The sequence below is a fragment of the Podarcis melisellensis genome, assembly GCF_964234715.1.
Source record: "Podarcis melisellensis genome assembly, chromosome: 4".
NCBI lineage: Eukaryota > Metazoa > Chordata > Lepidosauria > Squamata > Lacertidae > Podarcis > Podarcis melisellensis.
This window is the reverse complement of record NC_138531.1, coordinates 20,917,424-20,931,419: the sequence shown is the minus strand read 5'-3', so window position 1 is coordinate 20,931,419 and position 13,996 is coordinate 20,917,424. Positions and strand designations below refer to the sequence as shown.

The window sequence follows — 13,996 nt, the reverse complement described above, 5'->3', positions numbered from 1 at the left end:
TCTCTATTCACTCAAAATTTGAGGAACAACAACAACAATGATTTATTATTTATACCCCGCCCATCCGGCTGGGTTGCCCCAGCCACTCTGGGCGGCTCCCAACAGAATATTTAAAATACAATAAAACATCTAACATTAAAAGCTTCCCTGAACAGGGCTGCTTTCAGATGTCTTCTAAAAGTCAGATAGTTGTTTATTTCCTTGACATCTGATGGGAGGGTGTTCCACAGGGCAGGCGTCACTATGGAGAAGGCCCTCTGCCTGGTTCCCTGTCACCTCTCTTCTCATAGTGAGGGAACCACCAGAAGGCCCTCAGAGCTGGACCTCAGTGTCCAGGCTGAACGATAGGGGCGGAGATGCTCCTTCATGTATACAGGGCCAAAGCCTGAATGTCTGGACCCTGCTTACTTGCAAAGCATTGCATCTGGCATGACATGAAAGCTTTATCTCGCTCTATTGGCCGAGAGAGCCGGCGTACAGCTTCTGGGTCATGTGGCCAGCATGACTAAACAGCTTCTGGTGAACCAGAGCAGCGCATGGAAATGCCGTTTACCTTCCCACCAGAGTGGTACCTATTTATCTACTTGCACGTTGACATGCTTTCGAACTGCTAGGTTGGCAGGAGCTGGGACCGAGCAACTGGAGCTCACCCCGTCGCGGGGATGCGAACCGCCAACCTTCTGATCAGCAAACCCTAGGCTCTATGGTTTAACCCACAGCGCCACCCGTACCTTCAGTGGTAGTTTATGATTATTAGGCCCCAATCTGATCAAAGTGAAGCACTTTTATGTCTCGTTGGCTTAAATTGGAAAACAGTAAGTACGTTCATTATCCCATTGAACTAGAAGGAGAGGGAAGTGTTTAACAGAGAAACTTAGGCTGTGATCCATCCTATACACATTGACTTGAACTCCAATGGGGTATATATTTTTAGTAGACTTGTGTAGGAGTGAACTGTTTTCCCCATGCCCATTTTGTGATCAATAAACTAATTCCATTATGGAAGAAAGGGTTGGGGGGGGGACTTTTGGACCAGCAATCCTAAGCCTAGATAGAGATGTGTAGATGGATTCATTTGGGATGTTTCATTGCCGAGATTAACAAACTCATCCTGGCTCAATTTGTGCTAGGGCTTACGATAACTTCTTTTCAATTCAAAGGTAGCACCTGGGATATGTGACTCAGTGCTAGCGTTCACTTGGGCATGTGCGGAGTGCAATTCCTTTGGCCACCAAATAATAAGCCCAAGTCATGGCCACATGTTGTGGGGTTCAGAAAGGAGAGCTCTCTCCTGTCAGAGGGTGTTATTCTTACCCCACCTCCCCTTTTAGAACAGGGGCATTCATAGGTTGAAACCCAGGGCATTATAACTAATAGTGGGTTGTAATCTTAAGCAACACTTACCAGGGAGTAAGGTCTACTGAAAACACTGGGGCTTCCTTCTGAGTAAACAGGAATAGGACTATTTTCTCAGCTCCTTATGGATTGCTCCCAAGGAAACATTTCTTTCTGAATCTGGGGTAGGGAATCTGTGCCCTCTCCATATTATTAGACTACAACTCCCATCATCCCATGATGGCTGGTGGGCTGATGGGAGTTGGAGTCCTTGTCCCTGTTCTGAACCATCACACTCACAAGTTGCTTCTCTATCCCTGCCCCCTTACTTTGGCACGCGTCCCCCCTAGATAAACACGCATCACAATGGGTCGTCCTTATTCTGCTTATGTAGATTTCATTTCGGACAAGCTCGGTCCTTCGGAGCTCTCCGGCAGAGTGGACCACCCCCTCCCCAGCCCTGTAAATGTCAATAAAGGCATATTGACACAATGGACAGCAGGCTATTAAGTCCCGGGGTGCCAGGAAATGTATGGATTGTGGCTCCCTCCCTCCCTTTCTTCCACCACCCCCGTGAGAAAATCTGCTTCAGTGGGCCTGTTCCCCTAGTGTCCATCTTCGGAAGCCTGGCGAGTGACTTTGGCAAGCTTCAAGGGAAAGAAGCAGCGAGATGCTTTCTAGGTAGCTAGACCTGCCCGTCTACAAAACAACAACAAGAAGAGGAAGAAGCGGAAGGGAAACTCAGCGGAGTATTAGATCAAGGCTGAAGTCTAGGTCGTTGCTGGATTTTTTGGTCCGTTGGTTTTTCATGCTTATCTCGACACACGCAAAAGAGGGGTCGTAGGCTTGTTGTTTTTTTATCAGAGCCACTTTCAAGAAGCCCGAGAAACGCACCCCCTGTCTCTCTCTCTCTCCCCCCCCCTCTCTCTGTGTAGGTAGGTAGGTAGGTAGGTAGAGATAGATAGATAGATACAGTAGATAGATAGATGATAGATAGATAGATAGATAGATAGATAGATAGATATAGATAGATGATAGAGATAGATAGATAGATAGATAGATAGATAGATAGATAGAGATATAAATGATAGATAGATAGATAGATAGATAGATAGATAGATAGATAGATGATAGATAGATGATAGATAGATAGATAGATAGATAGATAGATAGATAGATAGATGATAGATAGATGATAGATAGATAGATGATAGATCTGTCTCCATTAACTGCTTCTTTTTCTGGATTCCAAAGCCTGAACTGTGCTTGGAGAGGGCAACTCTCTGTGTTTGTATGCAGAGTGAAGGAGCGGGAAAGAGAATGAAATTAAGCCTGCCTGCTGATGTGGGGGGGCTGGGGCGGGAATCCAAGGCGTCTGGTTGGCGTAGACCTACTAGATCTCCTTTGATGGAAACTCATTAACCTCGCCGGTTTCTTGTTGTTGTTTTTTTTAAAGATGAGTCTCGTTTTCCACCAACCCATTTACTCTCCCCGCCCGCTGTCCAAATGTCAAGGGTGCTGATCTCTGCGTTGATCCAACTGATCCTCGTCGGGGTGCTTTGCGCAGCGTCGGCTGTGCGCACGCCAGAGCCTTTCCTTGACGTCCTTTGCGCCTCTTCCAAAGAGGAAGCCTCCTTAGCCTACGGCTCGGCGAGCACCCAGGGAAGGAGAGGCAACAGCCTACTTCAGGCCATGCAGAATGGTCGGTAGGGGCGTGGATGTGGCGTAAGAAAAGAGGAGAGAGGAAGAAAGGCCACGTTGGAAGACCGAGAAAGTGCTCAGACCGGGAGCTTCTAGATTCTGTTTAAGCTTTATCAGAAACTCGAATGCAGGCCTTTATTCCAAGAAGGAGCCAAATCTGTACATTCATCACGACCACGGGTAGTCTCGTGTCAGCCTCGAAACGCGGTTCGCTGAGCAAGGCTGCTTAGTCCTTTCCAAGAAGAAGGAGGAGATTTTGTGAAGAGGCAAAAGGGCCTTGTGCAACACGCCTCCCATCAAGCCGCCTCGACAACAATTACTAAAGTTTTTAATTAGCCTCTTGTTATAATTCATTTTATTAATTTTCCAAATCTCAGCCCATGAATTATGCAGAGGGCGGCTGTGTAATTGTGTTTGCAGCAGTTCTGGAGGAGGGCGCCCGCGCGCGCTGGGCTCCGCGGAGCCGCTCCGGCCTCTCCCTTCTGGCTGTGCGCCCAAAACTCGCCCGCGTCCGGGCCTAGGCGGTGGCAAAGCGCTAATATTTTATCAACCTTTAAATCACACATCAATTAACGCTCAGCAGAGGCTTGTCTCGCAGGTGGGAGCAGGTTCCAGGCGTCGTGGGATGTTTGTTGATGATTGGAAGGGGGGATAATATTAATCAATTAGGATTCCCCACATTGGGGGGGGGATGAAGGAAGGAAGGAAGGAAGGAAGGAAGGAAGGAAGGAAGGAAGGAAGGAAGGAAGGAAGGAAGGAAGGAAGGAAGGAAGGAAGGAAGGAAGGAAGGAAGGAGGGAGGGAGGGAGGGAGGGAGGGAGGGAGGGAGGGAGGGAGGGAGGGAGGGAGGAAGGAAGGAAGGAGGAAGCAGCAGGTCTAACCAAAACAAAAACCAATAATGGATTGAGAGAAGGGGAAACCTGAAATTTAAATAACCAGAGGGACCAAAAATCGTCTGGGGGCAGTAAGAAGAACCTGGAGCACCGGCAAAGTCTCCTTTTGTCGCGATCAGAGAAAATAATTATTTTTGGGGAAGGGCAGAGACGGGAAAAATCCTTGGCTGAAGGAAACTTTCTTGCTCCTTGTGGGGGAATCTTTGACTTGTTGAGCTAGGCACTGGATTAGGTTTAATATCACAAGGGGAGGGGAGAGAGCAGGGGGTAGGAAAGGATCAATACGAGCCCTTAGTTGCCTCTGTCTATTATTCATTGATGACGGTCTAATTTAAGTTGAAAGCAATTTCAGAACAAGTGTTAAGTAGAAATTCCACATGTCTGGGTTAGACGAGGGAGAAACGGCAAGGCTGGAAGTGCGCGCGCGTGTGAATTAGTTTAAAAACCGAGAGATTGCTTCGGGGAGAAGGATAACTTTTGCCTTAAACAATATATTCAGGGCAAGTGAACGCAATCAGCCTTGCAAATGCTCATTTCTGCCCTCCCTCCAACACATACATTTTTTAAAAATCATTTCAATGACGGGCTGAGCAATCCTGAACATGCCTCCTCAGAAGTAAATCCTATTTAATCCAATGGGGTCAGGCTTGCAGGCTAAGCGTTGACATCAGTCCTAATCATATTTACTCAAAAGGAAGTTCATTTCCTAGTACTACATGATTTGTGATTAGGGACTGTAGCCTTAGGGCGCGATCCGGTGCGTGTTTTCTCGGGAAGCAAGTTTCATTAAGTGAAATGGGACTTACAGCGCTGTCCTAACCTTATCTCCTCAGAAGCAAGCCCTGCTGCGTTCAATCCGGCTTACCGTACTCCCAAGGAAGTGTGCATAGGATGGCAGCCTTAAAAATACCCCCGGAAAATCTTAGGAGGCGTTTTTCGGATGTAACTTCCACTGAAAACAACTCACTTCCTGCTCAGAACATGCTTTGTTTTTAATCCCAGGGTCCGTTAAAAGACATACCGGTATCCAGAACACAACCCGTCCCAAGCGATGCACTTGGAAGTCCGGTTGGTGACAGTGGGATAAAATCCGAGCACGTGGTTTAAGGGAAATAAAGAGAGCTATAAGGCGGCAGTAGGAAACATACTTATGAGTAAGCCCAATTGAAGACACTGGGGCTGACTTTCCAGTAACCATGATTGATCTGTAATCTGTTTATATTTAGCTAGAAGATGCCTAATGAATGGATCAACCCGCATCGCCACTTCCTGCCCCTGGAAGCCTCTTTGCTTCTTTGAAGTCTACATATTAAAATCCCATAGTCCAACTGCACTGTTATTAAATGTTTTAAACTGTTACACATAAAACGATTCATTGCTCTGTTGTTCAGTTTCCCATCGATATTCAAGCTGAAAACTTTGCAAAGTACAAGTGTTTGCCGTTGTTATTATTTCTATTGCTATTATCATCATTCGCAATCGAAAGCTGTTGTGTTCAACACTCCTTTTTTAAAAAGAAAGAAGAAAAGAAAAGCTATATATTGACTTTAAGTTGATCTCTTTCAAGCAACACGTACCATGTTTCTGGTATTTTGAAAGGACCGCAACATTTCTCTTCGAAGGTAGATAATGAAAAATAAAACACGACTTGATATTCATTTTATTTGGTCATTCCTGATTCTCCAAAAATGATATCCGATAGAACTCACGTATAAAATATTTTTGTTTTTTTGTTTTTTTTTTGTTTTTTTTTACAAATGCATTTTAAAAAATCAGATGACATTTCGAGTTCATAACAAAAGAAACAAATCTGTTCTCGGTGGAAGAATTCTACTATTTTGTTTGTGTGGGAGGGAACCCAAACCTTTATTTACCCTTTTGTACCCTTTCCCACCTTCTCCAAGAGTTGCTGAAAAAAGAAAAAGAAATCACAGCTTTTGGAAGTTGTCGTATGTTTTACCAGCCACGCGTCTGGATTCACAGGTTTACGGCCCAAAAGACACGGGTTTGGATAAAAGAGAAATAATCACGGGCAGGGCAAGATCTCGGCTTTAAATAAATTCCCCCCTCCCTCTAGTCTGGCACACATACAGTCAAATACCATACTCACTGAATGGGTTGTGCCCTACTCAGAAAAGACCCAATGGAATTAATGAGCATGACTACATTCAATTTCGATGGGTCTACCGTGAGCAGGATTTAGTTAACTGCAACCATATTGTAGTTTACTTAACTCCAACCAGCTGAAATTATTCGTGACATGCAGCACGAAACTACAGAAAGTTTTCTCAGAAGTAAATGCCATTGACTTCAACGCCGCTCAGCCTTAGACGGCAGCCCTGCGTTTACTGACCTGCGAGGAAGTTCCAGTGCACTAAATGGGGCTTACTTCCGAGTCAAGATGCCTTAGGATCGGGCTGTCGTCACGAAGGACTTTAGCTGGATCGGGGTCAGTTTGGTGACTTGGAAGAAGTCGGTGGCCATCGGTCAACTCTACTCAGAATACATGGAAGAGATCCGTGTATGGTATTTATTAACCGAAAATAGAAAATAAACATTATTTTCCCTACATCCTTAAGTACACATATATGTGCACATATAATCCGGAAGCTACTCTGGCTAGGTTCGCTCACAGATATTTTTCAGAGGAGCAAACTGTTTCAAAAAATAACTTTTGAAGTCCCGTCCCACCCCCGTGCTCCGTTCAAACTTGGTCTTCAATTTTCTGCACTTATGCCGAACAAAGGTCAAGAAACACACGCAGCTAATATATAGTTCATTTTATTCAGAGTATCCATTTCCACATAAGACCTATCTTATAGTAAGGATTTCTGAATTTAGCAGAAAAATACAACTCTCGATTTGTTAAAAATTTTTGGTAGACTCTTTTCTGTCTTGGTTTTTGTCTAAAGGCTTGATGCCTTGATTTTAGTTTAGTTTTTATTTTTATTTTTTAGCAGCCGTGTTTCAGGAAAAGAAAAGGAAAAAAGGGAGGGTGAGAAACCTCATAAGAAAAATAAGTAATAATTATTAATAATAATACTTTTCTGTTGTTTTTTTCCAGGTTTGTTTTATTTGTAGGTGTGCTGGGACAGATCTCCCTGTGGAAGAGTTTGGCGTACAGAAATATTTCTGATGGAAATTAAAAGAATATATATATATATAATTTTTTTTCTTAAGAAAACATCAAGAGGATCCAACCAAGGAGAATGCTCAGCAAACATACATGGACAGGTAGATAATTCAGTGACACGTGGTTGAAATTCGTAGCCATTTTGCCCCCCTCCCCCTGTGTATTAAAGAAAATATTTACAAACATCTTCCTCATTTATTTATTTTTTGTTGCTGCTGTTTGTTTGCTTGCTTTTGCGTTAAGATCTAAATACAAGTAACGTGACAAGGACTCGGTGTGTTGGGGTGTGTGTTTGTGTGTGTGTGTTTTGTGTGTGTATCTCCCTGTGTGTGTGAGTTCGGTGAAAAAACAAGCAGTCCACTGTGCGAAAATCACATCCATCATTCACAAAATAAAAAGGAGGGGGCGGGCGGGCGGGAAAGGAAATAAATCGCTGGAAACTACTGCTCTAAGTTTTCTCTCTTTTTTTTTTAGTGCTCAGTTTCGAATGCATAGGACGTTTGCTCTGCAAACAATGATACGAAGAGAAAGAAAGAAGGGTAAAAAGAAAAAAAAATGCCTTCGACACGCGTTATATAAATTATTAAACCATAAATACTCGCATAAATAATTAAATAAATAAACGAACGAACAAGCAAAACCCCCCCGAAGACCTGATCATGGAATCTTTCTGCGCCTTCTCAGGACATGACATGCATAATCTCAGTCCCTTACCCTCCCTCCCTCCCACCCAACCCTGAACCCCAAATTTCTTTTTATAGGTATTATATTTTCCCCTCAAAAAAACACCCCTCTTTTTCACGTTAAATAAATTCTTTTGGAGATTAAAGCATTTCCTGTAAAAGATTCAGAACTCGCCGCTCCCTCTTTATTCCTCTTGTCTCCTTCCCTCCCGCGCCTTTCCTTCATTGTATACCCGGCTACCATTTCACAGAAGTTAACAGCCCTCCGGTTACGGATGGTTGTTGTCCAAAGAAAAGGAGAAAGAAAGAAGAAGCAGCAAGAAGTCAAGATCCTTCAGAAACTAGAACTCTCCTGGTCCTACGTGGGAAATCGTATCAGTGCAAAATTCCTTGGTCCCCAACATTTTGTCTACCTAGCTTTTATTATCGAGAGGAAACCAAAGACGCAAACGCCCCGCGCGCGCTTTCCTTCACCTCTTAAAATCGAAACACCCATCCGGACTCTTTGCGGTGGCGAGTTTCACAACAGGAGTTCGGTTCCCTTCCTGGGTTAAAAAGAAAAACCTCTTCCAGTGGAAACCTCTGCACTCTTAACTCGGAAGTAAAACTCACTGGACTTGCAAATGTGCAAGGAAGGGCGCAGAGGTTTGCAGGAAAAATCAACAAACCCAAAGCAGGACTTTCCGTACCTGCAGGAAGCTAAATTGACCGGTGGGTTAAGGTGATGCTAAAACGTCCATTCAAACGAACCCGCTTCCCAACACCAGGTACCAGAAAGGTCGTGGGAACACAGTTTTGTTTTGTGCTACATAGCTACCCGGGCGCCTGAAAGGGAAGGGGGAATAAATAAAAGCGAATGGGCCACGACTTTTGATTTGTACGCTGCTTGGTTCCAACAGAAAATACAACGAAAGAAAACAACTTAATGATTCCCCCCCCCCCGCAAACTTTCGCAGTGTAGGGAGGGGAGTTTGTAGCTTCTGAAACAGAGACGCTCTTTGGGCAAAATTCCTCACGACAAACATCACCAATAATCCAGGAGGACTCTCCTTGCTAACCACTTCTCCGCCTCGCCTAACCGCAGGCCTCCACGCCCCCCCCCCCGCCAAGTCGCCCGCAGTCCCAAGAACATGGAGCGATCCACATCGGTCAACTTAAAAAGAAAAAATAGCTTCAATGAAATAAACCATTTGTGGGAAGGAGGGACAATGACGCGGGAGGAGGGGGCAACGAAAAGCAAAAAATGCAGGACGAAAACAAAACACGCCATGAGCAGCACATCTTCACCCCCCCCCCCACACACACACAACCCCCCAGCTTAGGTTTCTGCACTCTCTGCTCTCCTGCTTCCAAGCAGCGATTTTGTACAAATCCTTTTGGATGGGATTTTGCGCCCGTCCGTCTGCAGAACATCTATGTGCATGGGCTTAGGCGGCAATTCGCCTTCTCTTTCCAAAGGGATCACACTCATGAAGTGAACTCTCTATCTCTCCCCCCCCCCTCTCTCTCCCCACGCCCCCCCCACGCCCCGGCCTTTTAGACGCACACACGTGTTTGAGCTTATTTTCGGAATGCTTCCTTTCTCTGAAGCGACTCGCTTTTCGTTTGATTTGTGCCCCCCTCCCGCCACCCCCTCCATTGGTCCTCGGTCAGTCCCCAAGCGGTCGCCTCCTCCCAAGAGTCTCTAGTCCAAACGAGAAGTCCGTGGGGTCCCCCAACTCAGCCCCTCTCCACGCTCCCTTGCCTTTTGCGCCCCTTCTACAAAACAAACGAGGCCTCCCCCCCCCCAAAAAAGCGCGCCTCCTCCCTCTCTCCCTCTCCATTCTCTGGGGGAATTTTGACTGCGAGGGCCTTTTGTCTTAGGTCAAAGGTTGTTTTTGTAAAAATTTTTTTTTGCTTGGGTGGGATCGGAGAGGCGGCCAGTTATTATTTTGTCTGTCTGTCTTTCTCTCTCTGCGTGTGTGTCTGTGTCTGTCTGTGTGTCTTTTTGTCCGTCTGTGTTTTTTTTAAATTATTATTTTTTTCAGTAGGTGGCGGAGAATTTCATTCTCTTTTGCTTCTGTCTCTGGTTGCAAAACCAAACCCTCACCACGTTCTTTTTGAGGTCCAGTTTCTCGGCGATGGCCGCGATCTTCTCGGACGAAGGCCGCGGCTGCACGGCGAAGTAAGCCTCGAGGGAGCGCTTTTCGGGCGCCGCGATGGAAGTCCGCTTGCGCTTCTTCTCGCCGCCGTTGAAAAGCTCGGGCTTGTTCATTTTCTCGCGCTGCGCGCCCTCGGCCTCCTCCAGCCAGGCCTGCAGGATGGGCTTGAGCGCGATCATGTTGTTGTGAGACAGCGTAAGCGACTCGAAGCGGCAGATGGTGCTTTGGCTCAGAGAGCCCACGCCGGGGATCTTCAGGTTCGCGAGCGCAGAGCCCACGTCGGCTTGCGTGACGCCCAGCTTGATGCGCCGCTGCTTGAAGCGCTCGGCGAACGCCTCCAGCTCGCGAGGGTCCGTGTCCGAGTCGCAGATGGACGCCAGGCCAGCGGCGCCCACCGCCGCAGCCGCAGCCGCAGCCGCCTGGCCGGCCGCGCTGCCGCCGTGGTGCGCCGCCACCAGCCCCGGATGCGGCAGCCCCGACGGCATGTTCATGGCGGCCGCCGGGTGCGCCAAGTGGCTCAGGCCGTGCATGTGCGCGTGCGGATGCGCCGAGGTGGAGATGAGGCCCCCACCTCCTCCGCCGCCCCCGCCGCCGCCTCCTCCGCCGCCGCCTCCACCTCCGCCGCCGCCCGCCCCGTCGTGTCCCCCGCCGCCGGTCATGAGCGCCAGCGAGGGGGAAGTGATGTGCTCCAGCAGGTCGCCGGGCTCCAGCGCTTGGTGGTGGTGATGGTGGTGGTGGTGATGGTGGTGACCCAAGGGCACCGTCGACGTGGAGGTGCACGGCACGCTGTTCATGGTGTGGTAGGTGGCGTCGGGTTTGAACGGGTGGCTCTTGCCCTGCGACACGGCGATGTCGACCGCCGCCAAAGCCTCGGCCCTCGCCAGCAGCGTCTCGTCCAGGCTGGCGAAGATGTTGCTCTGCAGCTGCAAGCGACAGGGGAAGAAACGAGGCGGAGAGGGGGCAACGGGGCCGGGAAGGGGGAGAAGGGAAGGGACGGAGGGGAAAAGCCATGGGGGGAAAGAGAGAGAGAAAATTAGCGCCGAAACAGGGAGCAAAAGAAGAAGGGGAAGGGGAAAGGGGGCCGAGGAGAGAAGCAAGGGTCAGGTTGGAATAAAGGAAGGAGGAAATTTTAAAAATGGAATGGTGCAGAAGAAAGGAGGAATGGGATAAAAGGAAAAGTTGTTCGTAAATGTATTGGAGAGGGGTGAACAGGTCGGAGAGAAAGGAGGAGAAGGAGGAACGGAAGAGGAAGGCAAGGAGAGGGGAAAGAGGCGGCGCACAGAAGGCAGAAACAGGAGAGCATAGGAATGTAATTGGGGGCAGCGGAGAGAGAAGGGTGGTCATGTTGGGACATCATTGAGGGGGAGGCGCGGTGGGGAGGGGGGAGATGAATGGGAAGATCAGAAGAAGGGAATTGGCGGTGGGGCGGTGGGGGGGGGGAAGAGAGGTTAAGCAACAGGAACGCCGAGAAGTTTTATATATATATATAAATGCAATTGCCCGAGGAGAAGGGTGGCAAGTGGGGGAATCCGAGGCCGTGCCAGGGGCGGCGGATGCGGGAGTGAGAGAAAGTGTCCGAGCGAGGGAGAAGGGACGCGAGGGAGCTCAGCCGCTGTCGGCTGGGGCCGCCGGGTCTCTCTCTCTCTCTCTCTCTCTCTCTCTCTCTCTCTCTCTCTCTCTCTCTCTCTCTCTCACACACACACACACACACACACACACACTCTCTCTCTCTCACACACACACGGGCACATTCCTTTCGTGGGGAGCAGGGAGATCGAGTTCCAGCTAGGACCCGGGAGCCAAAGTGGTGCAGAGGTGGAGGGAAGCCGCGCGAACCCTCGTTCTTAACCCTGGATCTGCAGAGATGGGGAGAGAGGGAGGGGACGCGGCTGGATCCATGCAAGAGAAAGAGGGACGGAGCGGGGGGGGGGAGAGCGGGAGTCAAGGCGCCGGGAGGGCGAGCGGGGAAGCCCGGCTGTCGGCGGGTCCCTTACCGGCGGAGTTGGAAGACACGCTCTCCTTATTGCTTCGGAGCTGGAGTGCAGCGACGGGTACTTGTGCTCGGGGAGGGTGGGGTGCATGGCGAAGTGCGGCTGCTTGCTGTTCATGGACATCATCTTGAAGGCTTGCGGTGGAACAACAACCAAAAACGAAAAGAGGGAAGAAGAAGAAGAAGAAGAAAAAGAAAGAGAGAGAAAGGAAAAACAACAACCCCGAAATCCACCCAAGGCGCCGCAAGCGTGCGGGGAGAAAAGAGCTCTTCTAGCGCCGGAGCTCAACGAGGCGGCGGCGGCGGCGCATCCGAGGTTGCTGGCGCTTGGAGCTCCCCGGGAGCGCGCACGCCAAGCCTCCCTGCAAGCCTCGCCGTCTGACTTATCTGCCTGCTCTATCCCAAGGCTGGCAGGAGATGCGCTCGCCTTACACCTGAGCCCCACATCCCGTGGCTCCCCGACCGGCTCTCCCTCTCGCGAGAACTGGCGACGCCAGTTTTGATAGACTGGCCCGCTCTCTCACTCCCCTCCTCCTTCCTCTGCACGCTCCCTCCCTCCCTCCCCCTCCCTCCCTCCTTCTCTCCTCCTCCTCTTCCCCCCGCCCCCGCAGTCGCATCTTCCTGCTCACGTCTAACCAGAGAGCCGGAGTCTGCCGCTCCGGTGACAAAGGCCAAGGCAGCTGCTGTTACACCTGGAGCTCCGACACGTGTGCCGCTGGCACACGGACAGATGTGCTGATGTGTGCGGAGGAGGGGGGGTCTAGGCGCCGCGCGCGCCCGGTTGTGTGTGTGTGCGCGCCCGCCCGCCCATAGAATCTATTAGGAGGAAGCTTGTCTTTTTCTAGTTCCAGAAGAGATGCAAAGCAGCGGCTGAGAGCTGGGTTAGCGCTTTTGGATACCTTTTCTCGCTCTCCTGGTTTAAAAGCAGCGGCGGGCTTCTCGCAGAACTGCGCTTTTTTGTTTTCGGTTTGCGATTTGTCCGTTTCCTGTTCGCTGTTGGCCAAACCAGCCATTAACTGTGTCGTTGTAGCAATAGGTTGTGTGAATGTGGTCAAAGCATGGTTGTGTTTTTTAAGTTCTCTTTTGCTGGAGGCGAGTCGTCCTGGTGGTCCTATTTCGCTGGGCCCGTCCTGCCTAGCCGAACCACAACTCCCCCCCGGAACGAAGCGCTTGAAGGGTAAGCCGAACTGGCTCCATCGCCTTCCACAAAACGATTGTCCCGTCGTCGTCCCCACCCTTCCTAATACAAGCAATTCTGGAAGTAAGTTCCGTTGAAATCAGTGGCGTCTGCTTCCCGGCGAACGTGTTTAGTTGGGCTGGGACTGTAAGACGGAGAGCCCTCATTCTCCGATGGGGTCAGGGGGACTTCATGTAGGAATGTATGCAACCCACACTTTACAAAGAAGTCGGTAGGGTTTTCCTTCTCCCACAACAACAAGCCGACAGGATCGGGTTAGCTAAATCAGCTGGAGTTCAGGGGTCTATGTTTAGCCGGGTTGTTGTTGCGCATTGGGAATTATTCTTTTTTGCTGCTGCTGATTTCTTTAAAAGGGTTCCTTTAAAAAAGGAGACTTTGCAGCATTTCTGTAGATGCTATTTGTCTCTTTGTGCTTCGGGAGGCGACATCTTTCGGGAGGGCATGCCTCTTCGAAGAGACTCCTTCTCATCTGTAATAATGTCATTTGCTAGTCACTCTGTCCAAACGCAGGCTGCTTTAGGAAATCAATAGATTCCTGTTTGGAACGAGTCTCCTAGAAGGTTTCACACACACCCTCGCTTGTGTGTCTGTGTGTCTGAAGGACCTCAACCTCATTGATCTCCATGTGCATTCAGACCCACGTGGCATCACCTGGGTGCTGAGCGCCCACTCCCGCCCCTCGGATGGTCCTTGCTTGGTGCGGGGCAAAGACACGGCTCTTGACAGTGCAGACGGCTCAATTGAACCCGGGAGTCTAGACAGACTGATTCGAAAAAGACGCGTTCTCCTGCACGTTTACTTACTCCAGGGAGTTTGCTTACTCCAGGGAGCGTTGAGGAAGGAAGGAAGGAAGGAAGGAAGGAAGGAAGGAAGGAAGGAAGGAAGGAAGGAAGGAAGGAAGGAAGGAAGGGGTTAATGGAGAA

At 49.3% G+C, this 13,996-nt stretch overlaps 1 protein-coding gene across 1 annotated transcript; it reads right to left on the bottom strand.

Annotated features, from left to right (window-relative positions):
• Positions 1 to 9,202: 9,202 nt before the first annotated feature.
• POU4F1 (POU class 4 homeobox 1) lies at positions 9,203 to 12,389 on the bottom strand. Its single transcript, XM_081908626.1, has 2 exons — positions 11,880 to 12,389; positions 9,203 to 10,808 (listed from the first exon to the last, which is right to left on the bottom strand). The coding sequence occupies exons 1-2, from the start codon at positions 12,000 to 12,002 to the stop codon at positions 9,768 to 9,770; spliced, it is 1,164 nt and encodes a 387-aa protein (XP_081764752.1). The 5' UTR covers positions 12,003 to 12,389; the 3' UTR covers positions 9,203 to 9,767.
• Positions 12,390 to 13,996: the final 1,607 nt, after the last annotated feature.